The sequence below is a fragment of the Palaemon carinicauda genome, chromosome 8 (assembly GCF_036898095.1).
Source record: "Palaemon carinicauda isolate YSFRI2023 chromosome 8, ASM3689809v2, whole genome shotgun sequence".
NCBI classification, from domain to species: domain Eukaryota; kingdom Metazoa; phylum Arthropoda; class Malacostraca; order Decapoda; family Palaemonidae; genus Palaemon; species Palaemon carinicauda.
In genome coordinates, this window is record NC_090732.1 from 8,412,140 (window position 1) to 8,434,661 (window position 22,522).

The window sequence follows — 22,522 nt, forward strand, 5'->3', positions numbered from 1 at the left end:
TGGCACGTCATTTCAGCTACGCCGAAAGTAAACCCAATGTAAATAGCTAAGGTTTGTATGGTTAGGAAAAATACAAATTATCTCCGAATTTGTCACATTACTTACAAATTTGTTATATATCAATGGAAAGGAGACTGATTTGGATGTGTGATAAAAGATATGAAAATATTCACATTCTTTGTTCTAATAGGAGTTTTACAGTTTGGGTAAACCTTTCCATTAAAGGGTTTTGGCTTATTTGATAATTTTTGTTTTTTTGTGCAGGTTAAAATCTTAGACGTATTAAAATTGATAATTTTATATTAAAAATTTAACTTTTAATCAACAGACGCTAGTTTGTTATAAGGTATCGCTTGTGTTTAAGTGAAGTACTTATTTGAATATGTCTTTCCAGATTCTTATGAAGATACACATTGGACACAAGATATAAATATGCAGCCAAATGATGGAGAAGACTCCATAGATTCGGATATTTTTATTCTACAAGAGATAACAGAAATATCCTCTATCTCATCAGTAAGACAGGATGGGTTGGGTAGTAACAGATCAAAATTTTTGGAAGAAACTTCCAATAAGAATGGAAAAGTCAGTGGAAAAATAAATTTGAAAAGAAAGAAGAGTATTAGTGATCAAAAATACACAAATGGAAATAAATATCCAAAAACCACAAACCATAGTGGAGTGGAACTTAGAAGTGCTTCAGAAGATGTATTTAAAGAAAATGTTGCATCAACACACTCAGTAAGGTCATCATACATGTGCTATGAATGTGGAGCAGAATTTGACAGAGAGGATCTTTTGAAAGGGCATTTGTTGGATCATTCGTTTCAGGCAGATGATAATACAGATTTGGAAGACAGTATTAACGAGTCACAGTTGATGTTGGGTAAGACTTTAAACACAAATAAGAAGGGAAATAGAGTTGTAGACCAAAAACATTCAAATTCAGTGAGAGTGTCAAGTAATTCTAAAAGTCCATCGGTAATTAAGAATGGAAATAAAACTTTAGATCCAAAACATTCAAATTCAATGAGTGTATCAAGTAACTCCAAAAGTCAGTCTGTAAATAAGAATGGAAATCAGAGTTTAGTCCCAACACATTCAAATTCAATGAGAGTGTCAAGTAACTCTAAAAGTCCACCTGTAAAAAAGAATGGGAATCAAACTTTAGACACAAAATATTCAAATTCAATGCGTGTGTCAAGTAATTCTAAAAGTCCATCTGTAAATAAGAATGGTAATCAAACTTCAAAACCAAAACATTCAAATTCATTGAGTGTGTCAAGTAACTCTAAAAGTCCATCTGTAAATAAGAATGGAAATCAAACTTTAGACCCAACACATTCAAATTCAGTGAGAGTGTCAAGTAATTCTAAAAGTCCATCTGTAAATAAGAATGGAAATCAAACTTTAGACCCAACACATTCAAATTCAGTGAGAGTGTCAAGTAATTCTAAAAGTCCATCTGTAAATAAGAATGGAAATCAAACTTTAGACCCAAAACATTCAAATTCAATGAGAGTGTCAAGTAACTCTAAAAGTCCACCTGTAAAAAAGAAATGGAATCAAACTTTAGACCCAACACATTCAAATTCAATGAGAGTGTCAAGTAATTCTAAAAGTCCATCTGTGAATAAGAATGGAAATCAAACTTTAGACCCAACACATTCAAATTCAATGAGAGTGTCAAGTAATTCTAAAAGTCCATCTGTAAAAAAGAATGGAAATCAAACTTTAGACCCAACACATTCAAATTCAGTGAGAGTGTCAAGTAATTCTAAAAGTACATCTGTAAATAAGAATGGTAATCAAACTTCAAAACCAAAACATTCAAATTCATTGAGTGTGTCAAGTAACTCTAAAAGTCCATCTGTAAATAAGAATGGAAATCAAACTTTAGACCCAACACATTCAAATTCAATGAGAGTGTCAAGTAATTCTAAAAGTCCATCTGTAAATAAGAATGGAAATCAAACTTTAGACCCAAAACATTCAAATTCAATGAGTGTGTCAAGTAACTCTAAAAGTCCACCTGTAAAAAAGAATGGAAATCAAAATTCAAAACCAAAACATTCAAATTCAGTGAGAGTGTCAAGTAATTCTAAAAGTCCATCTGTGAATAAGAATGGAAATCAAACTTTAGACCCAACACATTCAAATTCAATGAGAGTGTCAAGTAATTCTAAAAGTCCATCTGTAAATAAGAATGGAAATCAAACTTTAGACCCAACACATTCAAATTCAATGAGAGTGTCAAGTAATTCTAAAAGTCCATCTGGGAATAAGAATGGAAATCAAACTTTAGACCCAACACATTCAAATTCAGTGAGAGTGTCAAGTAATTCTAAAAGTCCATCTGTAAATAAGAATGGAAATCAAACTTTAGACCCAACACATTCAAATTCAGTGAGAGTGTCAAGTAATTCTAAAAGTCCATCTGTAAAAAAGAATGGAAATCAAACTTTAGACCCAACACATTCAAATTCAGTGAGAGTGTCAAGTAATTCTAAAAGTCCATCTGTAAATAAGAATGGAAATCAAACTTTAGACCCAACACATTCAAATTCAGTGAGAGTGTCAAGTAATTCTAAAAGTCCATCTGTAAATAAGAATGGAAATCAAACTTTAGACCCAACACATTCAAATTCAGTGAGAGTGTCAAGTAATTCTAAAAGTCCATCTGTAAAAAAGTATGGAAATCAAACTTTAGACCCAACACATTCAAATTCAATGAGAGTGTCAAGTAATTCTAAAAGTCCATCTGTAAATAAGAATGGAAATCAAACTTTAGACCCAACACATTCAAATTCTATTAGCGTGTCAAGCAAATCTAAAAGTTCATCCATAAATAAGAATTCAAACCGTTCATTGGAGAATATAACTGAAAATCATTCATTAGATCCCAGAGAGGAAAATCAGATGGAAATCTTAATTCTTTCAGAAGGGTCAGCAGTGAGTAGGAGTAGAAATGAGACTTTACACTCAACGAACTCAAATTCATTGAAAAAGTCCAGTTGCTCGACAGGACCATTAGTGACGAAAACCGGGGAACAGAGATTAGCCCCAAAGTCTTCTGAATCATTGAAAGTTGTAGATTTAATTGTGATTGATAGTGAAAACCAGACTTTAGATACCAATAACACAGATCAAATGCAGAGTTCAGTTAATTCTGGGGGGCTATCGATGATTAAGAGTGGAAATCTGACTTCTGAGACAAAACTTTCAAATAATCTTTCAAATTTGATTGAGATTTATAATGGAAACGAGATTTCCGATCCACAACAAGGAAATCTGATGAAAATTTCAAATCATCCTCTTGGTTCATCAAGTATCTTATGTGGAAATCAATCTATAGGCCTAAATCCTTCAAATACATTGAAAAGGGCAGGTCTCTTGGCAAATTCACTGTTGATGGCAAATATGAAGCCAAGATTAGACTCTAATTCAATGGAGAATTCAAAATCTTTGACATCATTGGTGACTGAAAGTCTAAACAGATCAAATCACATGAGTTCAGCACCTGAAGGTAAAGTGGTGACTAAAAAGCAAAAGCAGACTTTGGACCCAAAGCATTTAAATTCACTGAAAAGTCCAAACCAGTCTTCCTATTCACAGATGGTTACGACTGTAAAACAAACTACGGACCTCAAAAGTAAAGATCCTTTGAAAATTTCAAGTCATTCTTTCGGTTTGTCATTGGTTGAAAGTGGTAAGCAGTCTTCAGACCCCTTGGATTTAAACAATTTGAAAACGCCCAACCAATCAGCAGATTCGCCGGTAGTTAATAAAAGGAAACTTAAGATAGATCCAAAAGAAGCAAAAAAAATGAAAATTTCTAATAATTCTGTTGGTTCATTGAAAAGATCAGGTTCTTTTGCAGGCTCACTGTTAATGGAAAATAAAAAGTTGAGATTAGAACATTCAAAGTCAATGAAGAATGCAAAGTCGTTTTCAGCGTTGCTGACTGACAGTGGAAACAAAACTTTAGATTTGGAAAAAGCAAATCAAATGAGTTTAGTTCATTCAGAAGGATCAGCAATGATTAGGAGGGAAAATGAGACTTTAAACTCGACGAACACGAATTCGTTGAAAAAATCTAGACACTCAGGTTCATTAGTGATGAAATCAGAAAAGGAGAAATCTAACCATAAAGCTTCCAAAGCATTGAACATTTCAGATAGTTCTGTAGATGTAAGGGTGATTGATAGTGGAAACCAGACTTTAGATCCAAAAAGAGCCAATCAAAAGAGTTCAGTTAATCCTGAAGTTACATCGATGACTAAGAATCAAAATCAGTCTTTAGACCCAAAACACTCATTGAAACGATCAAGTCAATCAGCTGGTTCGGTGGTGATGAAAAATGGAAAAGAGGAATTGGACCCAAAATGTTCAGAGTCATTGAATGTTAGTAGATTTATAGATTTGTTGATGACTGATACTGGAAATAAGGTATTTAACACTGGGCATTTAAACTCATTGAAAAGCTCAAGTCCACCTCTTGGCTCATCCATGATTGAAAGTAGCTATCAGACTTTAGACTCAAAAAAGAAAAATGTCATATGTGTAGACTCGGAAGTTTCTTGTGATGAAATTAAGATTTTGAGCCCAGAAAGAATTCCTGACACAACTTTCTCACTTCCTGAACCAGTGTCTGCCATATCATACAGTACAGACAAATCTTCTACAATTTCAAGATCTCCGAAAAGTATTGAATATTTATGCCAGATTTGTAGGAAGAAATTTAAAACGCACAATAATTTTGCTAAACATCTTGAAAAGCATAAAAAGCAGGAGGGTAAAACATGTTTTTCTGGAAGTAGAAATGTTGAAGGGGCATCAAAAGATGCTGAAGCAACAGCCAACAGTGAAATTGACTTTAGACAAGTTAATGAAGGTGTTATTTCCAAACAAGTTTCATCAGAAATTAGGACATGTCTGTTGACTAAGTCCTCTGCAGAAGTCACAATTGAAGAATCTGTAAAAGATAATAAATTGAAATCTACTGAGAAAGTTCCACTTGGAAATAGAGTGGAATATAATGGAATCACAGAGCCACAACTGTTTCATGACAAGAGTAAGTACTTTCCCCAGGGTGACTGTGCTGTTAGAATAGAGGGGAATATATCACATCCAGAAAAAATTCACCAAAGCCCTTCCAAAGTCTTGGCAGCAAAAATTAATGCAGCCAAATGTAAGCGAGCTGATATAAAAGCTAACATAGCACTGAAGACTCTAAAAGGGGTGTCAATAATTCCTTTAGTAGATATTGCTGAGAGTGAACTTTCTGACAAGGATTTACATTCAAAGCCCTTTGTAAGTTCAAACAATTCTGTATGTTCATTGTCAACTAAAAATGGAAATCAGCCTGCAAGTTTGGAAAATTCATCCAAGAATGTTGAGGTATTGGTTGCCAAAGACATTGTTGGCTCAGGTGTATCACCCCATAAGGTAATTCCAGTAACAAAGATGGAGTCTAATGACAAATCTGTAAATTCCTGCAATTTTGTTTGTGAGAAAGACAATACCATAAAACAAAGAAAAAATTCTATGTCTAAACAAAAAATAAAACCTTATTTATGTAAAGTGTGTGGTAAGAGATTCGTATCACAAGGTAATTTTCTTCAACATGTTAAAATGAAGCATGGAGAAAGGTGTAATTCATCTGGTCCTGAAAAAAGAGAAAACTTTACAGAATGTTCTGGAAACTTACCCAACAGCTTGGCAAACTCTGGACAAGCCTGTATAACTATTGAAAGAGAAGATGCAGCAGAAAAGGTAATAGTAGATCATATAATTAGCTGTCTTTCAGAGGTTATAACCGGTACTGAAAACATACCTTCTGGAGATAATTTGGGGTGCATAGGTAGAGAGGACAAAGCTGCCGAAAAATCCCTCTCCGGAAATGTTAATATGGAGGGCAGCAGTGTCAGCTTACCTTACAATAACAGTAATACCGGGCCCATTATCTTACCCAATAACTTTGTTGACTTGGGACAAGTTGATGCTATTATTCAAAGAAAAGATGCTGCACAGGATAAGATACCACTTAATTTGTTGGGGAGCAATTTTCCAAACAATACTAGTGTTGCAGTAAACGAAGCCCCTGAAAATGTAGTCTTAGGCGCTAGTATGGATTTGAATAGTGTCAGCTTGCCTGATAATAACAACACTACCAGCATGTCCAGTAGCTTACCAAAATCTTTAGGCTCTTCTGAAATTGTTAGTACATTGACAAATAATGTTTTTCCAGTTCAAACCAATACTATAGAGAGCCCTTATTCCTGTCCAATCTGTTTTAAGAAACTTTCTAAAGATTATGTCAAGATTCACATTAGGTTGCATCAAGGTAAGCCATACTCATGTGACTTGTGTGAAAAGTCATATGTAACTCGAAGCAAATTGAATCGACACATTTCAAAGTGTCACAGTGGTAATAAGAACAGTTTATGTGAATCATCTGTCAAGAAAATACAGAAAACAGGTGAAGCTGTAGAAGCCTCTGCAAGTATAAGTGGAGAATGTAATGTGCAAGTAAGTGCCAGTGATGTGTTATGCCAGAACAAATTGAATTCAAATGAAAAAAATAATGATCTTGTTGATCGAGCAATACTAGAGAAACCTAACGAAGAATTGGGTAATTCAGCTGTTTGTCATGAAGACCCAAGGCTCGACCCATGTAAAGAGAAAAGTAATTTTCAGTCAAAGTCTATTGGAAAAAGTGACACATTAAGTAATGTTTCTTGTAATGTTCCTGTGGAATCTCACAATGTTCAAGATAAGAGTCCTTTGGACTTAGATGTTGTTGTTGTAGATACAATTACAAAAGAGAATGAGCAAAATATGAAGAATATTGCAAAGGAAAAGGGCTCTGGAAACTTATCAAAGAATTCTGTTGTCCATGTAGTAACTATAGATTGATGTTGGTCTTGAAGACAGCAAAATATATTATACTCTACAATACTTTATAACAAGAGTAAATGGTCATTATTTGAATGAAAGCAACTTATTTTAATTTTCTAAAAAATTTACTTATCTCAGGCAGTTCCAGGTTTGCTTATGAGCAAGAGCTATAGCTGAATTGGACCAATGTACACTAATCTAACAATTTTTATTTGATTGAAATAGTATATGCATTATTAAGGTATACAATAATAATGTAGTTTACCTTTGAAAGCATTGCACAATAATACCCCACTCTACATTGTTAATTGGTTCCTAACTTGAATCTATTTTCAACACAGGTCAGAATTTCTACATCCCATTTCAATAAGCTTCCATGTTAAGAACATTAGTGTACAGTGCAGCATTTCATATTTGTTGTATGGTGTAGGAATCGATGTAAGGTCAGGTAAAACAATATGAAGTGTGTTTTATTTTTGTTTTTAATACCTATGGATGAGCGACATAAAGTTGGAACTGACATGTGTTGAACTAATGTGGAGAGGGGTACAGTATTACTGTATTATAGGATAAGTACAGTAGTAATTTTATAGATTCTTCTTAGAACAAACAAAATGAATCAGAATATTCATATAAGGCTTTGTACTGAATTTAGTACAGTTCATATTTATTTTGAAAGTTTTAATGTTATTCCTATTTTTTGTGCATTATTTTCTGTAATCTAGTCCTAGAATGCAATAAGTGGTAAGTTGCCTCCAAGTAGATAATCTTGTCAGTATCAAGATATAAAATTTTATGATCTAATTGAACTTTAAAAGTTCACTTGAAAGAATAGAATGGTATGGGAGGAAGATGCCATCGAGAAGTGTGGACAAGTTGCTTAATCGCACCATACCTCGCTACTGTATTTTTGTTATTTCCTTGAACCTTCTGTTATGTTCATATTTTTTTGGCCAAAGCTTGTTTACTCCAAAATTGAAAAAATTCCTGTTCTCTTTCCTTTCAGTAAGCTTAAGCTTCTAGTACAGTAATGAGACAATTTAGCGGCTAATAAACAACAGCGTTAGTACGCTGTACATGCTTTTTCTTTGTCTTCTCGTCTACCTGTGCTTGATAAGTCAACACTGTGTATACCTGCCTCCAGCATGTAAGAGTTATGAAAGTGTTATTTAGGTGATTAATAGTTATAAGGGATGTCTTCTCCAGGATTTATTAGTAATTCCTGTGTAGATTGTTCAAGGGCGTTACTTATAAGCATTCATGGTCCTCAGTATTTATGTGTAATGCACGGGGCAATATTGTGCTACCGTTCTTTATCATTTTGCTACTTGAATATTCACTATAGTTTTTTTTATTTGCTCATCTTGCCTTTTCACCACATGCCTCAACTTCTCCAGTCGTTTAAATGCAAGTATACTTTCCATTTTATTTTCAAATTATCTTCCTAAAACACCTAAGTTATGACTTGGCATTTTGTAGTGTCACCACTTCCGAATCTCTGTTTTCTTTGTCAGTTGTCAATGACCATGTTTGCTTGATATAAAAGTGCAGGCCTTTTATATGTCATAAATATTTACAACTTTACCAGTGCCCAAAAATCTCTTTTCAATGAACACTTGGTATTTTTCTTACTATCATTAGATTACATGTGCAGTACAAGCTTCACCAAGACAATTGAAAAGTTTCTGTATCAGTTTAATATTACTGTACTGTATATCATCATTAACTCATTTTTTATTTATTTTTTTTTTTTTAGACAAATAGGCCATCACTATCATAAGTTGTTTTGTTAAGTGCTGTACATTACTAGATTACATGCTGACATGTCAATCTCATCAACCGTGCTGTAATCAACTAGCCTAGTCTTCTATGCATTTACCCTTGAACTAAAAGCAAGTTCCCTGTTGCACTTTGTATTTTTAATTTGATCGGCAACCGTTGAAACATGCTTTTCCATGAGGAACATTGAGGCACTCGGACTTCTCACAAAGATTATATAAATCACATTATTGACACAAGATGCAAAGATCAAATGGATCATAATCACCTAGAAAAAAGTCCCTTGAACATTCCACATAGTAATTGATAACAAAGGCTGAAGAAGACATCTCAAAATGCAGAAAAATTCTAACAATCTGTAGGACGGACTTTCAAACCAATGCTACAGAGAAACTGAAATAACAGACTCTGGGTGGTACTACTTTGCTTCTTTTCAGTAACCACTTGAATATTTCATTACTTAACTAGAGGCATGTTCCCGTTGAAAGGAAAGAAAAGGGAAATTTTTAAAATGCCCCTTTTTGATAGGTAAATGTCATTTAAACCAAGCTTACAGATAGAAAGCAATATGTACATCAGGTGAATATGGAAATTATTATATAAAAAAATTCATTTTATTTTAGTCTGTAATAACAATGTTGATAAAATTCTCATTCCTTCCATTATATTTTGCCAGCCTGAGTATTTTCTGGTGCACCACTTACATAGTATGGCATTCACCCTTAAGAGTATTGCACAGATGTTTTTAGAAGTAACATAGCCATGAAAAAAGCTTATAAAAAGTGCTTGTGTTTAGTTTAGCCATTGAAGTAAATATTTTTCATTTTGTAAGAGGATATGCAAGTAACTCATATTTAAAACAAGAGGAAATTTAAAGTATTCATTTGGATATGTACCATTACTGTTCAGTAAAACTCGTAGGGAAAGTCATGAAAAACTCTTGCCTTTTGATATTTTTCTTGTATGTACAGTATACTTTATAGATTACCCTTTGGAGCAAAAGAATTACACTGTACAGTGGTACCTCGGTTTACAAGTTTGATTTGTTCTGGGAGCGAGCTTGCAAACCAAAATGCTCATAAACTAAAACAATTTTTCCCATAGAAAGATAAAGGAAATATACATATTCTCATTTTTATAGGTTTTGTAATAGAATATATTGAAAAAAAATATAAATCCAAACAACAGAAATTAATACAAATTAATAATTCACAATAGAAATATTGACAAATTAACATGCTGTTCATCTTTGAGGAGGGTTGTGGCTGGCATGAGGGAGACAAGAGAAGAGAGTTGGAGGGGATCACACCATGCATGAAAACTATTCTGAGTTCTCTCTCTTGAACAAAGATTACTTTTTGTTTTTGTTTCATTTGTTGATGTCGGCTACCCCCCAAAATTGGGGGAAGTGCCTTGGTATATGTATGTATGTTCAGTTTTGATGAGAAACCTATCTAGAGATATGTGCTTTTTCCTTTTCTTTAAAAAGGGATGGAGACGAGACATTGCCTTGTCGTTAAATAAATTTGCTACTCGCCCTTCCAAAGCCTTATCTGGGTTGTGTTTCTACAAAATTTTGCATTTTCCCAGTCTTAACATCTCCCTAATTTCACATGAAGCGAGTAGTTTGTCACTGTCCTTTTTCATATGATAAAATCTCCTCATTCTCTTAATACTGGGCCATTTTTTTCACAGTGTTTTCAGTAATCGTATCGCCTGCTAACTGTATGTCATCAGTTCAGATAAACAGAAACCTTCCACCATTAAGAACATGCTGTTGATTCATCAATGTCAGCACCATTTTTACATTTTCACATCCTTTGACATCATTTTCTTTTATTGTTTTGAATTGTAACTAACAATCAGAGATGTTACAATTTTTGCATGCTAGGCTCACGTGTACCTTTGCTCATGCTTCATGATAATTTCTTTTTTCCCTTCTCCAGTAATATTTCCATCTTACCATCATTTTTTTTATCTTAGGGGCCATTGTCATGATACTGTTAACTTGAAAAGCAGCACAAAATGTCTTTATGATGAACAATAGGGATCACAACCCGACAAAGAACATGCGGTCACAACCTAACAAAATGCAATTCCAAAGATATGCATATGAGATGATTCTTCTGCTAGTGCTGCTCAGAGAGTGGAAGAATTAGGTTCGGAGTAAGGGAGGATTGCAAGGTAATGCAGAACAACATGGTTTAAAAAGCCTGGGATCATTGGTTGGGTGGGTGTACGGCGACCGCAGGACTGCTTTCTAAGTATTGCGTTCTAGTTTTATTAATACTTGTCCAAAAAAAGTGTATGTAAATGGAAATATTTGCTCACAGACTCTTACAATGTTGTTAAACCCATTGTAATTTTTATGCTCGTATTCAGTCACTCATAAACTGAGGTACTGCTGTAGTTGTTGCTCACAGACCAATAGAATGTTGTTAAACTAATTTAAATTTTTATGCTTGTATTCATTCACTTGTAAACCGAGGTACCCCTAGACTTGGGTAGTATATAAAAATTTTCTATACTATATTATTGTTTACAGGCTGTCAACGTAAGAGGTCGTGTCCCAACCATGTGTTGGGGCAATCTAACAACATGAATTATTGTATCAGTACAAATTTTTGTAGATATGTAAATACAAAATTAGGAAAGGGCTCCCATATTCACTGAATATTTATGTAGAGGTATTGATTAATTAACTTACTTTCTCTAGTAGGTAGTAAAGTGGTATTTTACAAAGTTTGAGGAAAGTAATGCAGTATTAATAGTAGCATGTATAAAATGTATTGTCTTTAAGTTACACCATAAAGGACATACAGTGCAGTCTTTTCCAGTTTGGTAAGAAAATTTCTGAAGTGTCTTATATCATTTGAGTTTTTGTAATTTGTTTGTACAGTAAAAGGAATCAAAGTATTGTCACAGACTGTACTATGTATTTTATAATTGTATATTTTGTGTATGAGAGGTATATATTTTATAGAATAAATAATTATTTATAGTGCTGTATTTTTTCTTGTATAGACTAAATGACACCCTTTGGTATTGTGTACTTTTTGTGAAATTAGTATTCTTCAGTTTATAGCCATGGCTGCCTTGTGTATGCCAGTAACTAATGTAAAGGTTCAAGATATTTTATGAAAATTCAAAATTGACACTTTCAGACTTGATGAAGGACTGCTGTTCAGGTGACTACTGTACTGTAAACCTTTCATGTCAGTGAATCTTCCTGAAGTTCATCTGCTGTTCCTTCTCTGAAAGGAAGAGTTTCAATGACCTATTCTGAAAATACAGCATGGGAATTTTCTCTCTCGAGGTACATTCCCCCTAAAGTTGGAATCACACTAGTCATTTCTTGCTCGAGGTTTTCGCCAATGTCCGGCTGATGCTCACGAGTAAAAGTGTTGTTGTGTCACACTATAATCTCATGGTTCGAGGAGCATTAGGAAAAAGTGTAAACAAAACTGATCAGCTGACATCATCATGGCACCCAGAAATTTTTTGACAGCTGCAACTATATGCACTCTCGAAATGTTATGTGAATTAAAAAGGAACAACAAACATTTGTGGCTTTGAGAGTGGCTGAGGTGAAGAGAGGCCAAAGATATCTTTGACAAACTTTGTCAGGAAATGAGGTTGGAGGATGGTTCTGCCTTCTCCAACTACCACTGGATGGACAAAGCAGATTTTTATATCTCTTGAGGCTTGTTGGACCCAAGATTGCCAAGCAAGAGCACATCCTGCAGCAGCCATCTTGTATGTTTACATCCAGTCATGCTTGCGGTTTGTGCTCGCTGCTTCCCGTCCACTCGGGAAGGCAATATTTCAAGGCCTGTTGCATAAGATTTTTCATAATTCTGACCATCCTTTACATTCAGATCTTCCTGGACAGCTCCATCCTGTTCGTAATACTAGAGACAGTTATTTCTCATAGTCAGGCCTTCATCATGAGGCTCAATACTACATAGTATTCTAGAAGTTTTATTCCAGCTGTGACCAAGTTGTGGAATGATCTTCCTAATCTAGTTGTTGAATCAGTAGAACTTCAAAGTTCAAAGTTGCAGCAAATGTTTTTATGTTGAACTGGCTGACAAGTCTTTTTATAATTATATATGAATTATCAGTTTTAGTGTTGTTAATGTTTTTAAAATATTTTATGTCAATTTTTCATTACTTATATTGTTTATGTATTTCCTTGTTTCCTTTCCTCACTGGGCTATTTTTCCATGTTGGAACCCTTGGGCTTATAGCATCTTGCTTTTACAACTAGGGTTGTAGCTTGGCTAGTAATAATAATAATATACCTATTTATTTTTATGCTGAGGATGATTTTCCTCTGTTAAAGAAAATTATCAATTATTAGATTTGGTTTTAAATTTGGCCTAGGGCATAAAATTTGACAGCAGTGTTTAAAAAAGAATGCCCACTTTGCCAATAATAACATTCTAGTTTTCAAGTTAAAGATAATAGGAAGTTGTAATTGCAAAATCTATTTCCTTTTTATTCATACAAGCCAGAGTGGGCTATACTGTTCTGTTCTCCATCGCTTCTCAAGAATGGTTCTTAGCGGTCAGTGTCCTTAAGATAGATTTTACGAAACAGACCTCGGTGTTTGGTGTTTGCAGATTCGTTTATTTTCTATGGAGACCCATGATATCATTTATTTAATAAATGTGTTTTATTTCTATGAATCTCCCCTAATGTTCACATTGCTTATTCTCCAGAAGCTTGTGTTATCAACGTTTACCCCTCAAAATGTATAGAAAAAAATTTCCCAATTACAGGTACAGTGCTTTCCTCTTCAAAATATACATGCCTCTGGTAATGTATATTAAATCTCACTAAAGTAAGTGCTCTTTAACAATACTGTATAGTTTTACTTTAGGAGATGGTATTTCAAGACGTAGATGCTCTTAAATTTTATTGTTATTGGTGACGTATCAGATCAGGTGGTCGGTTACATCATGTGATCTATTGGGATGACAGTACATTCTAATTCACTTGCAGTCTCGGCCACTAGCGCATCACGGATTTACTTTTGGGGATATTTTCTAATGCTTATTTGTTCATGTGTGGATATAAACCCTCGTAATTTATTGGAGTTAGCTCTGCCTGATGGGCCCACCATTTGTCTCTGTGTGTTGATGTGTGTCCACTCTGCCATTGGTCACAACGACATATGTTCGTCCGTTACTGACCTCCTCAGTGCTTTGTCTTATCTTTGTCTTTTACTTATTATGAGTGTCAAACAAGTGTTTATGAGAATGCTGCAGTGGGTCAGGGTTCCATAGCATTTGCCTTTGTCCCAATGGAATGTATAATGTATCAGGAAGTGCCTCTTTTATCACTAGAGTTTGATAATTCTGCTCGTTTCCCATCTCTGAGTATGCTAAACTCATACGAGCATTTTTTTATTGCAGGTGCGGGAGACCAAGGGCATTTCCCTTCCATTGTTTCAGAAGTGTCCCCTGTGCAAATGTTGGACTTTTTCTCTCAATATACTGTACTTCCCATCAGTCTACGGATGTAAGCCACGTATGTCCTCATACACCACTTTTATCCTTGAAGGGAGCTTACCACTCCATTTCAAGTTTTTGTCAGCCCTTCCTGTTACCCTACTGGGTCCCACAGGTTCAGCTTCCCCCAGCGGGAAATAGTGTATTATTCTCATATGAAATCAAATCGTTCTAGAGCTTCTACTAAATTAGCTTCTTGAGACATGTCCCCCAGTGACTATACAACATGCACTGTCTGATCTCCCAGTGTATCCACAAGAACGTGTCCTACTACTCTCACGCCACATGAACATGCCATGGCCATTTTGCATTTTCTGTTGGCACGCCTCCTGAACGTACTGCCACCATTACTACTCCTCCCGCTGAACATGCCCCTGCCATTACTCATCCTGTATGTGTCGCCACCGCTACACATCCTTCTGCTGAATGGGCCGCTGTTATTGCAAGGGTTCCAACTTTTTGCCCAGTTGTTTACTGTTCTGGGAAGTCTCCTACTTCCAGAACTTTGCCTTCCCCTCTAGTAGCTCATTTGGAGGATGGCAAGCATTCATCAGTAATTTATCGGTCAAAATTTCAGACCATAGTAAAGATTCTGCAGTACTGAGGTAAGGCCTTGACATCATCCTGGTGATAAGAGAAAGAGTGCACAGCTGTATCCTCTGTTTCTGAAATTTATTCCTCCTGCTTCACCAGCAAATTAGTGTCAGAGACCTAATTTTCTCCTTCGGAAGTTGTTTTTCATAAACACAGACTCAATCCATGAGTCGAAGGCTTGGAAAGACCTAACTATTCTAAAAATGATCCTGCTTATTCTAGAAAAGATTACAGTTTACATAAATCTAGTATGTCTCGTTCCTCAACTGGGTAAGAAGTAAAGCCTCCTCCTGCTCCACCATCTTATTGTAAACCTATTTCACCTGTACTCTTCAGGTTCGACAGGAGTGTAAAGATGTATCTGAGGTGTAAAAATCCCAGGACGCATTTTTTAAGCAGGAACCAACTACTTCAGTGGTGGTAAGGCAAACCTTAACAGTGTCTTCAGACATGTGTCATCACTTGACCACATCCAAAACCAATGGGGATAGAAGGTCATTCTCCCACTTCCAGATAGACGAGGTGATGCTCATGTGGGCAGGATGCATTATCCTTTGTGGATATCACTAAGATGATATTTAATTCGATGGTGGCAAGTCTCCCACTATTTGGTTAGCATTTAGATAAAAGAGGTAGTCTAATCAATAAAGTATAAGCTCTGTGGGTTGCCAAATTTAAGCCAGTATCTGGCTCCGGAGTTGATAAGCCTATTTGCTGTAGGGGACGTAGGGTTTTTTTTTGGGTGATTACTACATTTGGTGTGTGTTTCGTGTGAGGAAAAATGGGTTTTTAGTGTGAGGGCCTTAAGATACTTCAATGGGAAGTAGGTGACATGATCAATTAAATATTTTAGCATAAGTATAAACTTCATCTAAGCATAGAATCTAGTACTTCCGAGCGTCTGGGCACTGCATTCGTCATTACTGTATGGCCAGAAGTTTGGAAATGGTTGGACCACTCGTACATTTTCATGTTTTCTACTGTTCCAAGCTTTCTCGTTATGTTTGCAACTTCAGTTGCAATGTGGTAAACACCGTTTATCATCGAATTAAAGAATATTGCTTAGCGAAGTTCACTTTAGTTGAATGACTGCCCGGGAGCACAAAATGTTCTTGACAGTGAATTATGGAGGAGTTCAATCCTTGCAATGGTTACTAGCATATTCAAAGCAATCTTGGCATGCGCAAAACGTACAATGTTTGGTACCAACGCCATCAGCTTCACACACTGCATGTTAGGCAGTTGCCCTCATCACCAGTTGTTGGAGTCATCCAGAATTTGACAATTTGTTCTGTCTTGGGAATTTATTATATAACTTGATTGGGGGCATGTGTTTTATATTTATTCAAGTCTATCCAATGGTTTCTTCAGGGAAGAAAGGTTTTTATTAAAAACAGGTCATATATTAGGGATAGTTTATTAGTTTTTTTTTTATCTTTAGACATTTTATTCATCTATTACAACCATCCAAGGATGAGGGTGAGAGGACCTGAATCCTGTTTAAACAAACATTTATGTCATGAATATTTAATCTCTAATTTATGACTTCAAGAAACATAAGTGCCATCCTTAAAGGTGAAGGTTCACCGAGCTTGGAAATTTGATTTTGAGCAGAAAAATAAATTTTTCTTATACCTAAATTGTAGGCCTACTGTATAAAGAATCTGTATACCATAAATTTCAGAGTATCTATTAAGATTAAGATCATCATGCAAGGAAAGTTGAAGTAAGGTCACAGGTTCTATACTTAATTCCTTACTGTATAAGAAAGGTTAATATAGTTCTAGTACTGATGTTATGATTGATGGAAACTATAATTAGCACTGTAGATTTTATAACCTGTACTATTTTTGTTTCAAATAGCATTACTCGTTCATTATTAATTATAATTACTTGAATTAAGAGCTCTCTCTCTCTCTCTCTCTCTCTCTCTCTCTCTCTCTCTCTCTCTCTCTCTCTCTCTCTCTCTCTCTCTCTCTCTCTCTATATATATATATATATATATATATATATATATATATATATATATATATATATATATATATATATATCATTAGTCATTACTAGTCCACTGCAGAATACTTGTGCATGTTTATAATAAAAATAAACGAAGGAAAAGTTATTTAAAATCAAAAGATGCAATAGAGTAATATTTCATAATAACGCTAAAGGCACTGTCACACTAGCAATATTTCCATGGACTGTTTCCAAGTTTACTGTCGACTTTTCAAAGAAGACTTTCGTACAGTCAAGTGCGTTCTTCTTCTGGCGTTTTTGACCGCATCAAAATTGTAAACAAACGAGTCACAAGTGTTTTTAAGTCAGTCGTCTTTGACAGTGGGTTGTGTCCATACGTTGTTAATAGTGGTGCATGAAATTAATGGAAAAAAAAACACACCCCTTAAGATTTGGTCCTGATTAAAACGAGAAGACAACGAAAGTCTTTATTACAGACTAGTAAAGGAACTGAACTTAGAAGATGAAGGTAACCATAAAAAACTGAATTCGACTGACCGAAGAGCACTTCAATCATCTGTTAAACGCAGTGACACCGCTTTTTGAAAAAGAAGACACTACAATGCTAAAAGCTGTGTACGCTGCAGAGCAATTGTGACTCACTCTTCGTTACTTAACAACAGGTAGGCCATGTTACTTTGAATTGCATGCCAAAAAATCCAGATAATCTTGTCCACTATACCAACTCTCCATCTTCCTTTGGATAATTTGAAATGCTCGCTCTCAGAGATTTAAACAAGTAGATAAAGTCTACGTTAGCAATGTGTTGAATTCGATAGCCAAGGTTTTCAAAATTCGCCATAAGGACATCAGAAAGTTAACTTATCTAAACAGGAAGTCAACGTCAAATTAAAAAGTAGAAGGCAATTTCGCTAGTGTGACAGCTCTATAGATAAAGGGGTATTATTATACTGTATTACAGGGTAATGTAGCCTAGGGAAAAAAATACTTTTTTATAGAAAAAGATGTGTTCTCTTCGAAAACGGCTCTCGTTTCTGTCAGAAATGAATAGTTTCAGAACGTTTTTGGCACAGTGTTATGTGGATCACTCGATGAGAGCAAGAAGGACCTTTTTGTAGTCGCCGTGTGTATCCCCCTGAAAGAGAAAAGTAGTTATTTGAAAGTACCAATAAGGTAGACAATAAAAGTCACCCACAATTCATTATATTTCTGTATAAATATTCATGGATAAATTAATGACAGGTAATTTGAAGCATTTAGATTTCTCTTTTAAGTTTTGAATTAAAAGCCCAGCCATATGTATACATATATGTGATTAGCATTAACTACTTTCTAATTGTGAAAAGTGTATGAACGTGCAGATGACCACACGTGCGTATATGTAATTTGTGATTACGTATATATATATATATATATATATATATATATATATATATATATATATATATATATATATATATATATATATATATATATATATATATATATATTATTCATCTCCTAATTATTTGCTAAAATATTCAAGTTGATTAGTCCAAAATTCTCACCAGTCCAAAAGAATAATTAAAGACCATATTGATCTTGAACTATATGGCATGAGTATAAGCAAAATAAATAAATAAATTCTGCCTCCCTTCTTACCTTGATAGCCTTTTCAAGGGTCTTTTCAAACATGTTGTGAAACTCTGTCTTGATTAACTTCATATCCACCTCGCATCTGGACACGATCAGGCGAATGAGGGAGCGGTCTCGCGTTTTCATCCCTTTCATGGTGGAGTGGATTTCGTACGCGAAGAAGATGGCGGGATTATAGATGCTCAAATCTTTCGGGAAAAGACAAGAATTGATTTAAGTGTGCCGAGAAAACTTTAAGCATGTTCCTTACGCGTATATGCCTATATGATTTTTTAATTAGTACCTATAAGTTTCAAGCAATATAAATTGTAATGTACCGCTGCGTAAGATATTTTATTAGTAATAGGCCTACTGCCAATAATCACACACACACAAACACACACACACACACACACACACACACACATATATATATATATATATATATATATATATATATATATATATATATATATATACATATATATATATATATATATATATATATATATATATATATATGTATATATATGTATATATATATATATATATATATATATATATATATATATATATATATATATATATATATGTATATATATATATATATATGTATATATATATATATATATATATATATATATATATATATATATATATATATATATGTGTATATATATGTATATATATATATATATATATATATATATATATATATATATATATATATATATATATATATATATATATATGTATATGTATGTATGTGTGTGTGGGGGGGGGTAAAAAAAATTAAATTATCCACTATAGGTAACCTGAGACCATCAGCTGTTCCTACTAGGCTAATACGACAAAACTGATTCTTTTAAACGTGCTAACAGTCATCGAAAAATTCATGTTCTGTGAATAGCAAAGTATATTTTAATGTCCGAAGCTTTCGTAGCATGCGTTTTATTTGTATTGAAGGGAATTCTAAATTTCTTAATACCTGCTATGTATTTTCTCCATTGCATTTTTATTCGTTAGGTAGAATTATGAATTTCACTGTGTGAGTCGTTCTTTGTATAATAGACCCATGGCGGTGTAGAGTGAATCTTAAGGCGGGTTTACACGGTCGAACGCGGTTCTTCGACAGACAAGTGTTTGAAGTGATGTTCGAACGTGTGAACGAGGATATTCGGTTGTCGAACACGCTCGTCGGACGGTTCGAAGATAGTCTATTATCGCCTGACTTTTGTGGGCGGGGCTTCACCTCTTCGAACCGTTTGACAAACGTTCGAACATCACTTCAAACACTTGTCTGTTGAACAGCAATCGACGAACCGTTCGACCGTGTGAACCCGTCTGAAGATTCACCCTACATAGGCATGGGTCTATCATACAAAGAACGGCCCAGGCAGTGAAATTCATATTTATACCTAACGAATAAAAATACAATGGAGAAAAATACACAGCAGGTATTAAGAAATTTAGAACTAACGGCCACAAGGGGATGATAAATTCAGCTTTTTTATAGTTGGTAAATTTCCCCTATCATAAAATATTGTTGATGTTAAAGGAAGGTTTCTGGAAGATGTCATCAAATTATGCTTGAGATAACCAGTGAGATTGTAGGATATAATAAGGTGAATATATATGTATGTATCTATCTATCTGTCTAGCTATCTATCTATCTATTATTATTATTATTATCATTATTATTATTATTTGCTAAGCTACAACCCTAGTTGGGAAAGCAGGATGCTATGAGCGCAAGGCTTCAACAGAGAAAATAGCCCCGCGAGGAAAGGAAATAAGGAAATAAACTACAAGAGATGTTTAAGAATAATAACATCAAAAGAAATCTGTTATATATAACTATAAAAACTTCCAAATAACAAGAGGAAGAGAAATAAGAGTGTACCCTCAAACAAGAGAACTCTACCTCAAGACGGTGGAAGAGACCATGGTACAGAGGCTATAGCATTACCCAAGACTAGGGAACAATGGTTTGATTTTGGAGTTTCTTCCTAGAAGAGCAGCTTACTATAGCTAAAGAGTCAATTTTTTAACGAAGAAATAAAAGCTGTTTTTGCAAGATCACATTAACTTGGCCTACACTCTCTTCTAATGAATTAGCTGAATATTTTAAATTGTTTTAACCTTTCCATGAAAATCATCAGCGAACCTAAGAGTAAACAAATTAAAAATAGATGAAACTACCCATTGTTCACAATAATTAGTAATCTGCACCATGTTATAGGGAATTTAAATGGTCTCATTTGCAAATCTTGAAAGAGTAGGCCTAAACTTTTTTAATTAATGATATGATAATGCAGAAGAATATATTGCATCATCGGAAGGATATTGACAGCACGATTTAAATCGCGGTATAGACAACTACTTTCATAAGAGGTTAATACAAAGTGTTGCATATCTCCCCTATATCTTATTTCTACCTTATTTCTCTTCCTCTTATTTATTTTGAAGTTTTTATAGTTTATATATGAGAAATATATTTTAATGTTACTGTTTTTTATTATAATTTGTTGGTTGTTCATTACTCCTCTTGTAATTTATTTATTTTCTAGTTCCTTTCCTCACTGGGCTATTTTTCCTTGTTGGAGCCCTTGGGCTTATCGGATCCTGCTTTTCCAACCAGGGATGTAGCTTAGCTAATAATAATAATAATAATAATAATAATAATAATAATAATAATATTAATAATAATAATTTACAACCCGTCCAGAAGGCTAAATTCAAGAGTTTACGCCACTACTTGAGCTGACTGACTGTCAAGGCCCGGTCAATCTGCGCACGCGCACACTGAATGCTTAGCATCTCCATTCTCCAATGTTTAGAAGGCTTTTAGATGGCTAAAATCACTGCGTGCACAGCCACAACCTCTAATAATAGTAATAATATAAACAAAGATTATGCTGACTAATAATATTGACCTTTACTATGAAATTTAGTGATAATTACTAATCATAAACAGGATATGACCATAAACTGCCAACACTTACATACAGCCAACATGGCGTCTCTGAAATCACCGGATAATTCCTTTCTGAGATCGTGGTCCAAAGGGTTGTCTGCCATCTTGTCATATTCTTGAAAAGCGCAGCGAAGGGTGCTGTAAGAATAGGTGGTCAGGATAGATCTGAGCTTCTCTTCATCTGTGCCTATCCTGTTTTTCCCTGCAACATTGAAAAAAAAATACGGTTAATCATTTACTTTTTTATATTGTATTTTGATGTTATGTATAGATTATCCTTTACCGGGAGTTTGGGATAAAACTATAATTTATTCTATCTTATTTCTCTTCTTGTTTTGTTTTGAAGATTTTATAGTTTATATATGATAATGTAATTTAATGTTGTTAACGGTTCTCAAGATATTTTATATTGTTTATTACTTGTACTTGTCTTGTGGTTTATTTATTTATTTGTTTCCTTTCCTCAGTGGGGCATTTTTTTTCCTGGTGGGGCCCTTAGGCTTACAGCATCTTGCATTTACAACTAGGGTTGAAGTTTAACCGGTAATAATAATAATGATAATAATAACAATAATAACAAGTGAGCAAGTCCTGAACGCGGACATGGTCCTCGTAGAGGACATACCTCCGCCAAGGTGACCTAGAGCGCCATATGTCCTAGAATCATGAATTGATGTGACTTCGACCTTCACATGACCTTGACCTTCACGTGACCTTCAAGTGACCTTGACCTTCACATGACCTTGGCTTCAAGTGACCTTGATCTTCAAATGTACTTGACCTTCACGTGACCTTGACCTTCAGGTGACCTTGACCTTCACGTGACCTTGACCTTCAAGTGACCTGCTTGACTTTTGACCTTCAAGTGATCTTTGTTCATTTGCCACTGATACTTAATATGACATTGATATAATGCACCAATATGACCTTGACCTTTGACCTTTATAAATTTGAACATCACCCATGGGTTGCGCCTGGACTAGGACTTCCCTGTTGGCTTATGCAAAAGTCAGTGCTTTATTTCTGTCTCTTGATATGGCCACTTATGTCATAGTGACACCAGTGACCCCTGTGACCTTGACCTTGGGGTGACCTTGACCAAAATTTAATCAGTTCTTCCATACACATTGGGGAACTACTTGGCCAAGTTTGAAGTGATTCCGTG

The 22,522-nt window shown here is 34.6% G+C and overlaps 3 protein-coding genes across 4 annotated transcripts in view; 2 read left to right on the forward strand and 1 right to left on the reverse strand.

Annotated features, from left to right (window-relative positions):
- The window catches only part of LOC137645634 (serine-rich adhesin for platelets-like), a 52,003-nt gene extending 40,323 nt beyond the window's left edge, over positions 1–11,680 (forward strand). For both annotated transcript variants that reach the window (XM_068378452.1, XM_068378451.1), the window contains one exon: positions 395–11,680. In XM_068378452.1, the coding sequence (XP_068234553.1) occupies positions 433–6,918 (6,486 nt within the window). In that variant the 5' untranslated portion in view covers positions 395–432 and the 3' untranslated portion in view covers positions 6,919–11,680. The remainder of the gene's footprint in view (positions 1–394) is intronic.
- A 5,200-nt stretch (positions 11,681–16,880) lies between these two features.
- Positions 16,881–22,522, forward strand: part of Ttc30 (tetratricopeptide repeat domain 30) — a 218,442-nt gene continuing 212,800 nt past the window's right edge. The window contains exon 1 of the mRNA XM_068378454.1: positions 16,881–17,428. The gene's annotated coding sequence lies outside the window, so the exon portion shown is untranslated. The remainder of the gene's footprint in view (positions 17,429–22,522) is intronic.
- LOC137645637 (annexin B9-like) overlaps positions 17,748–22,522 on the reverse strand; it is a 10,559-nt gene continuing 5,784 nt past the window's right edge. Inside the window, exons 5-7 of the mRNA XM_068378455.1 lie at positions 21,386–21,559; positions 18,408–18,589; positions 17,748–17,901 (exon numbers count right to left, since the gene is read on the reverse strand). Of these exons, the coding sequence (XP_068234556.1) occupies positions 17,851–17,901; positions 18,408–18,589; positions 21,386–21,559 (407 nt within the window). The 3' untranslated portion in view covers positions 17,748–17,850. The remainder of the gene's footprint in view (positions 17,902–18,407; positions 18,590–21,385; positions 21,560–22,522) is intronic.